The sequence below is a fragment of the Rana temporaria genome, chromosome 7, assembly GCF_905171775.1.
Source record: "Rana temporaria chromosome 7, aRanTem1.1, whole genome shotgun sequence".
In the NCBI taxonomy this organism is placed as follows: domain Eukaryota; kingdom Metazoa; phylum Chordata; class Amphibia; order Anura; family Ranidae; genus Rana; species Rana temporaria.
This window is the reverse complement of record NC_053495.1, coordinates 150,077,195-150,093,652: the sequence shown is the minus strand read 5'-3', so window position 1 is coordinate 150,093,652 and position 16,458 is coordinate 150,077,195. Positions and strand designations below refer to the sequence as shown.

Sequence of the window (16,458 nt, the reverse complement as noted above, 5' to 3'; positions counted from 1 at the left end):
TGATTCGTGGGAATTTCGCCATCAGACACTGATGACAGACGATCTGCGACTGAGCAAATTTCAGGGTTTTGATTTGATTACATTATTAAATACAATGTATTATTATTATATATTTTTTTTTATTATTTATAGTTATTTATTATAATTTATTATTTTGTGTTTGAAACTATCATACCTGGGATGTCTACTAGACTCTTGTTCGGACAGATTTAAGTGAGTTATTCCTAATAATTACAGGCCTACAATATAAAACGCCAAATTTTCATGCAAAACAATGTCCTGCTTTGACATTGAAAAATTAGACATAGTCATACAGCCAGGGAGGATAAAGTGGAGGTTCACCCTAAAACAATTATATAACATTACATCCAGCATACTGCCAAAATGAACAGTATGCTGGTATTTTTTTTTTTCTCTGTACATACCGTTATATTGTCATTTTCCCCCCGGCTTCCGGGTTCTGATTCCCGCGGGACTGGGCGTTCCTATTCAGGAGGTAGATGATTGACGTCTGGTGAAAAACTTCCTAAGGCGCATAAAGTGCGTCACCAGTTTTACGTAAATAGCCGACCTGCGAGTCGACTCTATATGGCGCCTGCGCCCGCCGTGTAGAGCTAAATGCGCAGTCGTCATATAGAGCCAACTCGCAGGTCGGCAATTTACGGAAAACTGGTGACGCGCCTTATGCGCCTTGGGAAGTTTTTCACCAGACGTCAATCATCTACCACCTGAATAGGAACGCCCAGTCCCGCGGGAATCAGAACCCTGAAGCCGGGGGGAAAATGACCAATATAACGGTATGTACGGAGGAAAAAAATAAAAAAAATACCAGCATACTGTTCATGTCGGCAGTATGCTGGATGTAATGTTATATTATTGTTTTAGGGTGAACCTCCACTTTAACCTCCCTGGCTGTATGACCCAACCTGAATCTGTTGACCGTGTTGGAACTCTTACCAAAAATTGTCTCAAGACTTTCACGAATAGGGCCCAGGCCATGTTATAGGGGCCATACCACCAGAAAAGAGTGGCAATTGTTTTAATGACTCGCCCCCTTTATGTGAAAAATTACAATGACATTTAGGAAGATCTGAAGAATTCTTGTCCACAGCTTATTTTTACTGTGGTTCTCTTTACTGATTGCAAAAATTACAGCGAGCATGCAGCACTCACATTGTCTATCTAACATGTTAGTCTATAATTAAATGATGATGTTTTTCTCTCTTCTTTAAAGGGTTGTAAAGGTTCCTCTTTATTTTCTAAATAGGTTCCCTTTAAAGTGGAGGTTCACCCTCAAAAAAAATTCTGACATCACATGGAGTCAAGCCATCCTACCGACAGAATGCCGGTGTTTTTTTTTTTTCTCAGCACATACCTTGTTATCACGATTTTCACCTTACGGCAATCCCGCGGGAGTGGGCGTTCCCAAGCGCTGCCTGTGATTGACAGGCTTCCGAATGGCGCATACTGCGCGTCACAGGTTGCCGAAAAAACCCGAACGTCGGTGCGGCTCTACACGGCGCCTGTGCACCGACGTTCGGGTTCTGTCGGCAACCTGTGATGCGCAGTATGCGCCGTTCGGAAGCCTGTCAATCACAGGCAGCGCTTGGGAACGCCCACTCCCACGGGATTGCCGTGAGGTGAAAATCGTGATAACGAGGTATGTGCTGAGAAAAAAAAAACCCCCGGAATTCTGTCGGTAGGATGGCTCGACTCCATGTGATGTCAGAATTTTTTTTGAGGGGTGAACCTCCACTTTAAGCTAGTGCACTGTTGGTTCACTAACCCTTTTCCTTCGATTTCCCTTCTAAATGTTTTTTTTTTCTTTGTTTGAATTTCTCACTTCCTGTTTCTCCTCAGTAAGCTTTCCACCATCATCCGAGCGGTGGAAAGTCATTTAGAACAGCTTACTAAACACCTTACTGAGGAGAAACAGGAAGTGAGAAATTCAGACAAAGAAAAAAGAACATTTAGAAGGGAAATGGAAGGAAAGGGTAAGTGAACCAACAATGCACTAGCTTAAGGAACCTATTTAGAAAATAAAAACAAACCTTTACAACCCCTTTAAAGTAAAAGTTCACCTTTACCACAAAACTGCCTATGCAGATAAAGGACATCTGTAGATAAATACAAAATGCCAGCTCTGACTTAAGATGATGGTGTAGGGCTGTAGGCCATTTACATACCTTTTGAAGGCTGAAGCCTGACTGGAATGCTCCCAGGACATTGCTAAGTACTCACAGGACATTGCTAAATGAGGCCTAGCCATTACTGCTCACCTCCACCATCACAGCAGTGATCTCTCAAACGCTGAACTCAGAGCTTCTGTGTCAGTGTAGAGAGAGCTTGTCCTCACATGAATCAGAGAAAGAGCTCACTTTTGTGATGGTGGAGGTGAGCAGTAATGACTAGGCCTCACTTGGCAATGTCCTGGGAGTATTCCAGTCAGGCTTCATGAGGTTTGTGAATAGTCTACACCTATAGCAAAGGTATTATTCATCTTTAGACCCCTTTCACACTGGAGCGGTTTGCAGGCTCTATTGCGCTACAATAGTGCCTTCAAACCAACCCTAAACAGCTGCTGCTGTTTCATCAGTGTGAAAGCCTGAGGGCCGAATAGTGCCGCAAAATTTGCGGTAAAGCGCTGCTTTACCGCCACAGCACCTCCACCCCAGGATGAAAGGGGCCTTAGTCAGAGCTGAACAGTTTGTTTTAATCTACAAACATCCCTTCCCTGCATAGGCAGTTTTTTTTGTAAAGGTGAACTATCATTTTAACTAGAATTCATGCTTGTCCTGTAGGAAAACCTACTGTGCCTGTATTAGAATGCCTTGTAGTAAAGGGAATGTGGCTGCTTCTAAGATTAGGTGGTGTCAATATAAAATGTTTAATGTAAAGTGCTATTAATAACTTTCACAAATACTGCATGTAAGCAAAAGTATGCAAAAAATATGTGTCTAAAAGCGCCTTACATAAACAGGGTATTGCTTCATCAAACATTTTAAGCTAAAGCAGCAGTTGTCAGTTTTCCTCTGTGGGAATTTCTGGACAGGAAGTCTTCGCTATATAGACATATGTCACCCATAATTCTTTTAGTATCTAAAGTATCTTCACTTTTAAAACGTTTCTAAATCCTTTATATGTTTATCTGTGAATACTTAAAAGTACAGGAAAAACAGAATCTGGTGCAGCTGTGCATAGTAACCAATCAGCTTCCAGTTTAGGTTGTAAACCCTCATGTTTTTTTGCACGAAGCTTTGCAATTACTTTAATTGAACTGAAATTAGAAGCTGATTGGTTACTATGCACAGCTGCACCAAATTCTGAGTGCCCCAGTTTTAGTAAATCTCCCCCACAGACTACCCAGTAGTAAGAAGTAGAACTAAAAATGGGCATACTTTAACTATTTGCCGACCAGCCGCCGCAGTTCTACGGTGGCAGGTCGGCTCCCCTGGGCGAGAGCCCATACTATAACGTCGGCTTTCTAAGTGGCCACTAGGGGCACGTGCGCACCCCCCACTCGTCCCTGACTCCCATGCGCGTGCCCGGCGGGCGCGATCGCCGCCGGGCACCCGCGATTGCTCGTTACAGAGCGAGGACCGGGAGCTGTGTGTGTAAACACACAGCTCCCGGTCCTGTCAGGGGAGAAATGCCTGACCGTCTGTTCATACAATGAATGAACAGCGATCAGTCATTTCCCCTAGTGAGACCACCCCCCCTACAGTTAGAACACACCCAGGGAACATACTTAACCCCTTCCCCACCCCCTAGTGTTAACCCCTTCCCTGCCAGTGGCATTTTTATAGTAATCCAATGCATTTTTATAGCACTGATCGCTATAAAAATGCCAATGGTCCCAAAAAATGTGTCAAAAGTGTCCGAAGTGTCCGCCATAATGTCGCAGTACCGAAAAAAAAATTGCTGATCGCCGCCATTACTAGTAAAAAAAATATTAATAAAAATGCCATAAAACTACCCCTATTTTGTAAACGCTATAACTTTTGTGCAAACCAATCAATAAATGTTTATTGTGATTTTTTTTTCCCGAAAAAATATGTAGAAGAATACGTATCGGCCTAAACTGAGGAAAACTATATTTTTTTTATATATTTTTGGGGGATATTTATTATAGCAAAAAGTAAAAAATATTCATTTTTTTCAAAATTGTCGCTCTATTTTTGTTTATAGCAAAAAAACTAAAAAACGCAGAGGTGATCAAATACCACCAAAAGAAAGCTCTATTTGTGGGGAAAAAAGGACGCCAAATATGTTTGGGAGCCACGTCGCACGATTGCGCCATTGTCAGTTAAAGCGACGCAGTGCCGAATCGCAAAAAGTGCTCTGGTCTTTGACCAGCAATATGGTCCAGGGGTTAAGTGGTTAAATGTCTAAGTAGGTCTAAGTAAAATGAACAGATAATATGCTAGTCAGGGTAATTCCATATACTTTTGCTGACCCAGCATATGACTGTTGGAATAAGCGATGTTTCCATATTTATAAATGAATTAGGGTCTGGTGAAAAAAAATGAGACTGAGGTTGTATCTGGCAAGGAATATTTCTGTCTTCTGTATTACATGTGCAATTTTCAATCTTAGAATGGCAAAAAAAAAAACGAGTGCTCCAGTGGCAAACATCACTGTAAGCTCCGGCTCCAGAGCAAAGCCACCTTCTCCAGCAAGGAAAAAGGAAATTTTTGAAGTTTGTAATGTGCACGTATTTGGGTTTTCATAAAAGTGAGGTCTTTCTTTGTTATTGTAAACTGCAGATCTAAATAAGATTTATTGCTTTTCGTTTTAAAAAAAAAAAGCAATCAGAACAGCCTTCCAGTAACATTCCTGACCCTGTACTTTTTTATTATTCACTTCTGTGCTAAATTGCTCTAGACATCAGTATTCTGTCTGTGGTATTTTTCTAAAGTCGTGAGTTCGTTTTGCGTGTTTAAGTACTAATTAGTGGGATGCTTATATTTTTGTGTAGCACTTCGATGAAGACGCTGGAATCTGAAGACCTCCCACGAGCTGCCCTCAATCGTGTATTCTGTGTGGTGAGATACACTTTCATTGTGACACTGGAACACCAATAGATTTTTGTTTCTTTTTTTTATCTACAGACTTCTTTTTTTTTTTTTTTTTTTTACTCAGTTATGTGTGTTTATAACTACTACATCATTTCCACAGGGTTGTTGAACTTATAACATAATTTTCTCATTGACCAACGTTAAAGGAGAAGTAGGGCCAAAGGGCCAGATTCACAAAAGAGATACGACGGCGTATCTCCTGATACGCCGTCGTATCTCTGTTTTAGGGGCTTCCTAACTATGCGACTGATTCATAGAATCAGTTACGCATAGTTTGCCCTAAGATCCGACAGGTGTAATTGTTTTACACTGTCGGATCTTAGGATGCAATACCGCGGCCGCCGCTGGGGGGAGTTCGCGTCGTAAACCAGCGTCGGATATGCAAATTAGTACTTACGGCGATCCACCACGGTTTTCCGCGTTCGCTAAGTCGCTGCTAGTCTAGTTTCCCATCGCAAAGTTAGTCGTTGTTTAAGCTGCCCTAACTTTACACAGCCCATGTTAAAGTATGGCCGTCGTTCCCGCGTCAAAATTAAAAAAAAAAAATTCTTGCGTAAGACGTCCGGGAATACGAAAGTACGCTACGCACGTCGCCGTTCGAAAAAATTGCGTCACTTCGCGCAAAGCACGGCGGCAAATTCAAAAGTGAGCATGTGCAGTAGGTCCGGCGCGGGAGCGCGCCTAATTTAAATGGCACACGCCCCTTTGAATTACGCGGGCTTACGCCGGATGCCGCCGGCGTAGGTTTTCATTGCAAGTGCTTTGTGAATCAGGCACTTGCGATGAAAACTTGCGGCGGTGTACTACGATACGTTATGCCGCCGCACTTCTACGTGAATCTGGCCCAAAGTTCTTTTGGCCCTACTTCTCCTGGGGATCACAGGAGCACACTTTGTTCTGCACTCCTGTGACCCAGATTCTGCCAACAGTGGGCTGATGTCACTCAGCTGCACCAAACTTTGGGGAAATCCCGAATTTAATGTCGGGATCCACCCAGATGCTTGACCAGCAAGCTGCTGAGAGCCTGAGCAAGCTGTTCCTGTCACGTTCACAGTCCGGTGCTCCCAGTGCCGATCCTGACCTCCCTGGGGCCCTAACTAAAATTACATGTCACAGATTAAAGTTGAGAAGCGGGGGGGGGGGGGTGTTCTGCTGTCGGAAATGACATCTTACATTAAAGTGAGAAGCGGGGGGTGCTGACTTCTTACCTCTTCTCCCATGCAACCAGCGAGTTGAGAAGCGGGGTGAGGGGCCAAAAATGACTTCTCACCAGGCGGGGCCTCTAGTAATTTGGGGGGCCCTCCGCAGTTTTGCGGGGCCCTAAGCGGCTTGCATAGTGAGCCTATAGGGCGGAGGGACAGAGCAGAGAGCCAATGACTGACTGCTTTTAGTTCTACTTTAATGCAGCCCTATGATACAGCAAGGCCAGGTTGTTTGCACATGTGCACACACACACACATACAATTAGATATTGAAAGAGATGAGCTTGTCAATGCTCTTTCCAGCTAACAGCAGATTCCTTGCCAATCCATATGTATGTAGCACACCTGACAGACTAGGAGAGGGAGGGTCAGAACAAGGACACTGAGTGTTACTGTACATAGGAATTCAAGAGACTAATACTATGCCAAATGTAAGTAGTTACAGTAGTTACTAGTTACATTTAATGCGGTTGTATAGGGAATTTTTTTACTTTTACCTACAGGTAAGCCTATAATAAGGCTTACCTGTAGGTAAAAAAAGTATCTCCTAAACCTTTACGGTTTAGAAGATATTCCCCTTCGCAAGGAGCCGTTGACTGCAGCGGCGCATGCACACAGGGGATTCTCGGCTGAAGGCCCGGCGGACCTTGCCGGAAAGAAGTCTCCCGCGCAGGGCTGTGGAGTCGGTAGATAAATGTTCCGACTCCGACTCCGACTCCTCAGTTTTATGTACTTCCGACTCCGACTCCGACTCCCCGACTCCGACTCCTCTGTATTAATATGCAAATGTATTTTATACATTCCTTGAGGGAAAGAAACGCAACCTACCACAGGACTACTGGCTGGGAAGCCAACAGTCTACTGTATTGCACAGTTTAAGCAAAAGACAAACGCAATGAAAACAACGTTTTTTATTCTAAAACATGATTTTCCTAGGAGAATCCCATAGTCATGTTTAAAGTTTAAGCTAACAATCGAAGTTTACAAGTTTTTATAGCCTTAGCTAAATGACAGCAGTTTTTCCAATGGTTTACAGCTTCAGTCTTGAACTATTGGCCCTCCATTCCCTTCACTTATACAAGTGTCTCACTCTCTAGTCCTGCAAAAAACATATTTATTTAATCCCTTATCAGTGAGAGGCTAGGTTACACATGAACGCTGCGTTCCCTGTAAAAGCAGAACGCAACACTATGGAAAGTATACCGGGTACTGACGAGCAAACATGTACGATGAAACCGGTCCGTCGGACCGTTTTCACCGTACATGTCTGCCCGGGGATTTCTGTATGGTGGCTGTACTCACCATCATACAGAAATCCGCGCATAAACAATACGCGGGGCGTGTCCGCACCGTCGCCGCGACGATGACGCAGCGACGTGGGCGGGCCTGCCAGTGAAATGCTTTGACGCATGCGTCAAAGTCATTCGACGCATGCGAGGGATGGCGGGCGCTCGGACATGTACGGTAGGTCTGTACAGACGACCGAACATGTCCGAGGGGACAGGATTCCAGCGGGCTGTTTTAAAACAAGCCCGGAAATATTTGCCCGCTGAGAAAAGGCCCGGCGGGCAAATGTTTGCTGGAATCCTGCCCGCTCGGGCCTACACACGACCGAACATGTCTGCTGAAACTGGTCCGCGGACCAGTTTCAGCAGACATGTTCGGTCGTCTGTACGGGGCCTAAGTATTGCAGCTCGTAATTGTGCGTTGCGTGCCATATAGTGAAGCACATGAAAAGCGTGCTTCTTCACGGTCACTTAACGTGTTCGTTTTGCGGTTACGTGAGGCACTGCATGCATTGGTCTTTATTCTTACAGTAGAGAAGTCATTAATTATAACTTTTTGTGAATTGGGACATTTAAACTTGCTTTTTTTTTTTATTCCAATCTAAATTTAGTAGGAGTCGGGGTCGGTGCATTGTTTGCCGACTCCGACTCCAGGTACCCAAAATTTCCCCCGACTCCGACTCCTCGACTCCGACTCCGACTCCACAGCCCTGCTCCCGCGTGCAATTTTTTTAGGACTATACAACCGCTTTAAAAAACATGTTATGAACTGCATTAATTGGCATTATTTGATATTTGGCCAGAGTTAAGCTTTTAATGAGCATTTGTTCACTTGTTGTGGTGTTATAATTGGTCTGTAAAATATTATCTGAATTTCCAATTTAGGTTATAATATGTAGGCAACACAACTACTTTGCTTATATTGCTTGTAAAGAAGTAATCTAAGCAAAGTATGTGAAGATTTTTTTAAAGCTATGTACTAAAGCCATTGAATGCCACATTTACCCTACTAGTATAGCATTTTTTCCTTTTAGTGAGCTGTTATAAGATTGCTTTGCAAAACCCTTGTGTTTTACTACAAACTATCAGTAGATGTGTTGATCCTTAGGTGTATTTGACCTACTAGAGATGTTGTATGTGAAAAAACAGAATATAGTGTAAGTTGCTTGCTGATGTGACCATAGATGCTCCGTGATAAAAGTAACACAACTATGTTATTTTAACAATAGCAAAAGCATTTTTAGAAAATTATATCTTCCTGTTGACCTGTTCTTCAGGGAAAGGGAGGGAGATGGGTGTTTTTACAAGCTTAAGTAATCTTTCAAAGTCACTTCCTTCTATTACTCTATTAATGTAGAGACTGCAGGAATTGTGGCGAGGACAGTGTGCAGCCCAAGTGAGTCCTGTACAGCCCAGCGGGAAGGAACCGTGTCATCCTTCATTCATCCTGTCAACTGTACCCTGCTGACAGCTACAATATTATCTCCTATCCATGTTACTGCTACACATGTTTCCCTTCTTCCTGATCTGTTCTGATTCATGCCAGCAATATCCAAAACTGCCTGGTGGCTAACTATCACAGGCTATAAGGCTGGCGGGGACAAAACAAAAGCTATGTTGATGTTTATCTGTGGATAGGATCATTCTAATAGAGCAGTTGTCCTTATTTGCATTTTGCCTCCTATTTCAGTTGTCCATGTACATATAGTGCAATCAGATTTGTCATGTAGTAGATCTCCAGTCCTCCAATCAAAACTGGTTTGTTAATAACCCTGTGCAAGAGAATTGAAATACCTGCTGGGTTCTTGTACCTCAGAAAATATGTCAGCTCTTTGGATCATTTCTCTGTCCCACTGCCAAGGCCACGCTTTGGATCATTTCTCTGTTCCACTGCCAAGGCCACGCTTTGGATCATTTCTCTGTCCCACTGCCGAGGCCACGCTTTGGATCATTTCTCTGTCCCACTGCCAAGGCCACGCTTTGGATCATTTCTCTGTCCCACTGCCGAGGCCACGCTTTGAATCATTTCTCTGTCCCACTGCCGAGGCCACGCTTTGGATCATTTCTCTGTCCCACTGCCAAGGCCACGCTTTGGATCATTTCTCTGTCCCACTGCCAAGGCCACGCTTTGGATCATTTCTCTGTCCCACTGCCAAGGCCACGCTTTGGATAATTTCTCTGTCCCACTGCCGAGGCCACGCTTTGGATCATTTCTCTGTCCCACTGCCGAGGCCACGCTTGCTCCTGAATTCACCAAATCATCATGCATTATATTCATTGGTGTGAATGCAAGCAGGAGTAGGACAATCTCTTTTTTTTCTGTATTTCCAATGTTTTCAAGTAGAAATATTAAAAAGGTGCCATTAACAATTACAGTATATCATGTCCAAAGATGTTCTCATCCCTCATTTACAGATACTTCAAAAGTTACACGCAAGACTTTAAACTACAGCACCTTGGAACGCAATAATAAAGCCAAGATTGCAAAAATAGCTAAATTTACCTATAGAGTAAGACACTTTACATATTGAAATACATTGTCCTATTGACAAAATCCATATGGTGTACATGACAGATTTAGCATATGTATTCCACAAATCGAGTATTTATTATTTACTCTACAAAATGATCAAAGTGTTTCACATGCTCCCATGCTTCATCAGGACCATGGTGAAAAAGATGATATGCATACTTATCATTGTGATGATGACATATTCTAAAATAGCAATAAATACACATAGTGGGTTGATACACTTTGCACTACAGTCCCTGACAAAAGTCTTGTCGCTTCTCTATTTTGTAGAAACTCCTGCTATTAACCTGACTTTTAATTAATCAATTGGTGTTAGAAATAGCTCATATGAAAAGCTAAAGTCCTCCCAAATGATGTTTAATGCACTGAACTAAATTAGTTTCACTAAAAAAAGATTTATCATTTAATCAAGACAGAAGGGTCAAATTTTGGGAAGACAAAGTTTTGTCGCCTATACAGAAATTGAACAACTTTACTGAAAATCCAAAAATATGTCAGCAAATTAGGTACCGTATTTGCCGGCGTATAAGACGACTCGGCATATAAGACGACCCCCTAATACACTGCAAAAAACTGTGGTTTTATGGTCTACTCACCGTATTAGACGACCCCCCGTCGCTGGGTGCTTTGTAAGGCTGTTTGGAATGCCTTTTCAAAACGAAAATGCCGCCGCCACCGGGTGCTGTATGTAGTCTGTATATGCGCCGCTCAGCCAATCCTGATGCACTGTGTTGATGACAGAGCATGCTAAGCCTGCTCGGATTGGCAGAGGTTATTACTCCAATCCAAGCAGGCTTAGCATGCTCTGTCATCAACAGAGTGCATCGGGATTGGCTGAGCGGCGCATAATACAGAACAGACTTACAGAGCGCCTGGCTGGCTGAAATCGAGTGAGTAGCTGCTATACCCGGCGTATAAGACGACCCCCAGTTTTTGGCTGTGAAATTCCACTGTAAAAAGTCGTCTTATATGCCGGAAAATACGGTAGTGGTGCTGTGAGATCCAAATTGAATATCTTGTATGACTTCCATGAGCTTGAAGGACAGCATCCATGCTTCCTCTTTCATCCTACACCACATATGCTCAATGATGTTCATGTCTGGTGACTGGATGCAAAAAAAAGCTGCGCTATAAAAAGTGACAATATGGACATCCCTCTCCTATATGAAAATTTTTAATATTCAAAAACAAATAGTGAAAAAAATTGAAAATAGAGCTATAAAATAGCCCAGTGGTGGGTACACCCACCACTGGGCTATTGTATAGCTCTATTTTCTAATTTTTCACTATTTGTTTTTGAATATTAACATTTGTCATATAGGAGAGGGATGTCCATATTGTCACTTTTTATAGCGCAGCTTATATTTGCATCCATTTCTGTTTTTAGTGTAATATAACAAATTTTGTTGGATGAGCGCAGTATTTTTTCTACTAATGTCTGGTGACTGGGCTGGCCAATCCTGGAGCATCTTGATATTCTTTGCCTTAAGGAACTTTGATGTGGAGATGGAAGAATGCGATGGAGCACCATCCTGCTGCAAAATTTGGCCTTTTTTATGGTTGGGAATATAAGAGGTAGCTAAGATTTCTTGGTATTTGAGACTATTGATGTTGCCTTCCACCTTGCAGATCCCTTGCACCCCCCCATGCTGGATGTAACCCCAGACCATGATTTTGCCTCCACCAAATTTTACTGTTTTCTAGGTAAATCTCGGCTCCATGCGGGTTCCAGTAGGTCTCCTGCAATATTTGCGGCGACTGTGGTGTAATTCAACAGAAGATTCATCTGAAAAATCCACCTTCTTCCACTTTTCCAGAGTCCATCCTTTTAGCAGGCTGTGGCCCTTGGCAAATGCCACACGGTTTTTCAATTGTCTTTTGTTTAGTGCTGGCTTATGGGCACTGATTCGACCATGGAGGCCATTTCGAGACAGAATCTGACAAACTGTTCTGGTTGACACAGGGACTTCAGGTGACCAGGTCTCGTGGAGCTCTGCTGCAGTGGAAAATGGGCAGGCCTTGGATTTTGGAGCCAACAAACGGTCCTCTCGAGCAGTTGTCTTGCGGGATCGGCCTGACCTGGCCTTGTCCAAAACGTCTCCAGTCTCTTCAAATCTTTTTTTTATCCTCTTAACTTGACGCTGAGACACATTGAAGGTGTCTGCCACATCAGCAGTGGATCTGGTCTTCAGCCTCTTGATAATCAACACTTTAGTCTCCGGATGAATCTTAGGCATGTTTGCAGAGGTCTAGTTGCAGTTGAGAAGGTCTACTGTACTGGGGTTCTTTTTATACACACCTGAGACCTAATTGATCCATTATTAGTGGTGAAGCTCATATGACAAGGCAACAACACTTATGTCTTGGCAAAAATTGACTTAATGGGCTTTACCAAGCTGTGACTATTAGAATACTTTTTGTCAGTTTTTGTTTTGCACTGAAACATTATTACAAAAGCTGTTGGGATTAAAATGACCCATTTCTTGTAACAAAATCTTGATTAGAAATATATTTTAGCGGCACTTCAGGTCAATTTGTACACACGCGACAAGACTTTTGTCAGGGACTGTACAAGGGCAAAGTGGGCTAGGTACATGATCTTGCACTACCGGGTCTGAGGCAGGCACGCATCCCGCCAGCGACCAGCTCCCTCTGGACACAGCAGCCAATCAGCGGGTCTAGCGGACCCAATGTCCGCCGGGACCTGCTGTTTGTTGACGAGAGAGGCAAAACAGCGGTCTGTCTGTAAACAAGGCAGATCACCATTCTGCTAGTAGGGGAGCAAGAGATCTTGAGTTTCTGCCAAGCAGGAGCACAGATCTCTGTATTCTCACAGCACATTTAACCCTTTGATCACCCCTGATGTTAACCCCTTATTTGCCAGTGTCATTAGTACAGTGACAGTGCATTTTTTAGCACTGATCACTGTATTGGTATCACTGGTCCCCAAAAAGTGTCCGATTTGTCCGCCGCAATGTCACAGTCCCGCTAAAAATCTGCTGATCGCCGTCACTACTAGTACAAATAAAAATTCCATAAATCTATCCCATTTTTACCATAAATATGTAGCAGAATACACATTGGTCTAAATTAATGAATACATTTGATTCTTTTATTGTGTGTGTTTAATAGCAGAAAGTAAAAAAATTAAATATATATATATATATATATATGTATATATGTGTGTGTATATATATATATATATATATATGTGTGTGTGTGTATATATATATATATATATATATATATATATAATATTTTTTTTTTTTTTTTTTTATCAAAATTGTCAGCCTTTTTTACTTATACTGTAAATTTTATTTGGGTACAATGTTGCACGGCCGCACAATTTTCAGTTAAAGAAATGCAGTGCCGTATCGCAAAAAATGGCCTGGACATGAAGGGGGGTAAACCTTCCGGAGCTGAAGTGATTAAAGACTGGGAAACTTTCATTTAAAAACAAATAACAACTTTGTCATACAGTTGGCATTACAAAACAGGAGCAGTGACAGATTTAATGACACAGATTATCTGTGTGATCCCAGCTTGAGTCATAAACTTCCCCTTCTGCCTCCTTTTAAAGCAGAACTTTACCCATACCAACTTGATAAAAAATACTGTTCTTTGGCAAGGAACATACATTTCACATTACTAATTATGCTACCAAAATAAGAAAATTGCCTCCAGCATTGCTCCTGTTTCTGTTTGCTGGAGGCTGCCATTTTGCTGAACCCCTGAGCCCCCGAGTAGCAGTAAATCTTTAGACTGTCAACAGATTGCGGCTTTGATTTTTGGCACAATGCCAGAAATGGAGAGCAAATGAGCATGTACAGAGCAGGGTGAGACAGTGTATTACTGGATTTTAAACAGTATAGGCACCCAAAAGGGGAACCTCCGCTTTAAGCACTCCTCGCCCCCTTATATGCCACATTTGGCATGTAATTTTTTTGGGGGGTGAGTGGGGGCTTTGTTAGGAGTGGGACTTCCTGTCCCACTCTCTCCTTCTGCCTACGGGCCGCCTAGGCGACTCCTCCTCTCCACCTAGACGGCCCCGCCCTCTAGGCGATCTCCTGGGACACGTGACAGGTCCCAGAAGATCGCCTGTCCACTCCAATGGCACAGCGCAACTCGCGCATGGGCAGTGCGTGCCGACTGTGAAGCCGAAAGCTGTCACGGCCGGGTGCCCAGAGTGGCAATGGAGGCGCCGGTGGAGAGGAGGGGGAGAGGAGCGACGCTCCGGGCAATTGCATCACTGGACCGTGGAACAGGTGGGTGTCTCTTTAATAAAAGTCAGCAGCTACACTTTTTGTAGCTGCTGACTTTTAATAAACATAAAAAGCCTGGAACTCCACTTTAATGTTTTACATAGCTATACCTCAAATGGGACCAGCCTGAAGTGATCTAGCAGGACCTAATTTTCTGACTAAAGTTCTACTTTAAAAGAAGCATTGTGCTATGACAAAACTCACCCCTGACCATTTCCACTTCTTATGCCTTGTACACACGATCGGAATTTCCAATGGAAAAAGTCCGATGGAATTTTTTCATCGGATATTCCGACTGTGTGTGCCCCATCTGAGTTTTTCCATCGGAAATTCCGACGGACTTAGAAAGAGAACAAAAAAATTTCTATCGGAAATTCCGTTCTTCTGTATGGAACTCTGCTGAGAAAGAAACACACATGCTCAGAATCAAGTCGACGCATGCTCGGAAGCATTGAACTTAATTTTTCTCAGCTCGTCGTAGTGTTGTACATCACTGCGTTTTGGACAGTCAGGATTTGGTGTGACAGTGTGTATGCAAGACAGCTTGAACGGAATTCCCTCAGAAAAATCCGTCTGAGTTTATCCCAACGGAAATTCCGATCGCGTGTACGCGCTCTATGCAAAGTTTGATGCAGATGTTTAGAAAACTGTTGCAGCTGGCTGTCCAGAATTACAGGGGTTGTAAGCATACTAAAAGCCATTACTAATTTATTTTTTAAATAAAAGGCATCTGAGTTTGTGTTGGATGGGCATCAGATTATCCTTATAGTTTCCATAATCCTCTTCACAAGAAATCAGACTGAGAATACTGTAAGCCAGTAAGGCTGTACTGCTTTATACAGTTCTGTTATCTTTTTTGTTTTGTTTTGGAGGCTTACAGGATGCAGAAAGCACAGGGTCATTCTGTCTCCCTAGTATGATCTGTTTTATTAGCAGTCCTTTAAGCAGTGTAAAAAATGCTAGGCTTGCCCTCTTCTCTTAGCACAGCTCAGGGGATTAAGATATGTGTGAGGAACCAGATACAAATGATTAAATCAATGTGATAAAGGGAAATACCATAGATCACAAATAATTAGCAGCCACTGAAGTTAAAAAAAGCTATGTGTAAAAACAATAAGTAGAGAGCAACAAAAAAGTGTCCAATATATATTGAAGTATCGCTTTTGTTCGTGTTGAGGGCCCTCAGACGAAGTCCGGAAGTGACGAAACGCGTCAGGGTCGTGGTCTCCATGCTGAACCAGGAAGTGATGTTTGCGTTTCACAGAGCGGTACCCGGAAGTCCTGTATCCATACAGACGGCTGACCCGAACGGTATTACATCTGTTGGAAAACGTATATATTGAGAGGGGGGCACTTGTGGAACAATAAAATTTAAGACAATATTACGCTATGGTCTGCATTCTGTTGTTGTTTACATGAGCCCATTGGATCCCATCTATTTATGTGCCCTGTATGACGGTCTAAGGAGGTTCAAAAGGGAGAAGGAAGTTTGCTTGGATTTCAAGGCAATTTATACTTATCCTTGTGGTAAGTGCATCCCCGAGAGGGGTTTCCTGTGTTCACGAGGTGATATATGGGTGAAGGGTGGAGTGTAAAGAAGACTTTTACATCGCTGTCACTAATGATCTACATCTCTCTGAGCACGTCTCTCTCATCTGACTTTCTATTTACTTCCTTTATGAAGATTATGACATAAAGAATTTTTTTTAATTTCAACACGAACAAAAGCGCTACTACAATATATATTGGACACTTTTTTTGTTGCTCTCTATTTTTTGTTTTTACACATAGTCCATTAAGCAGGCTAGAGGTAAAGTTGAGACACGGGAAACTGCAGACTTTAAACAAATGACAACATTCTCCCTGTTGTATAGATTCAATTACAGAATAAGAAATATTTTTGTAGGTGTAGTATGCAATATTTGAGCATACTAATGTTATGGCCTATGTGCAGGCAACCGTGTGTGCTTATTTGTACCTTCTTGAGGGGTTGTAAAGGTACAATTTTTTTTTCCTAAATAGCTTCCTTTATCTTAGTGCAGTCCTCCTTCACTTACCTCATCCTTCCATTTTGCTTTTAAATGTCCTCATTTCTTC

At 42.7% G+C, this 16,458-nt stretch overlaps 1 protein-coding gene across 1 annotated transcript in view; it reads left to right on the top strand.

The window, feature by feature from the left end:
* The window catches only part of DNM3 (dynamin 3), a 414,911-nt gene that overhangs the window by 81,325 nt on the left and 317,128 nt on the right, over window positions 1-16,458 (top strand). The window contains exon 15 of the mRNA XM_040360124.1: window positions 4,979-5,045. Coding sequence (XP_040216058.1) covers window positions 4,979-5,045 — 67 coding nt within the window. The remainder of the gene's footprint in view (window positions 1-4,978; window positions 5,046-16,458) is intronic.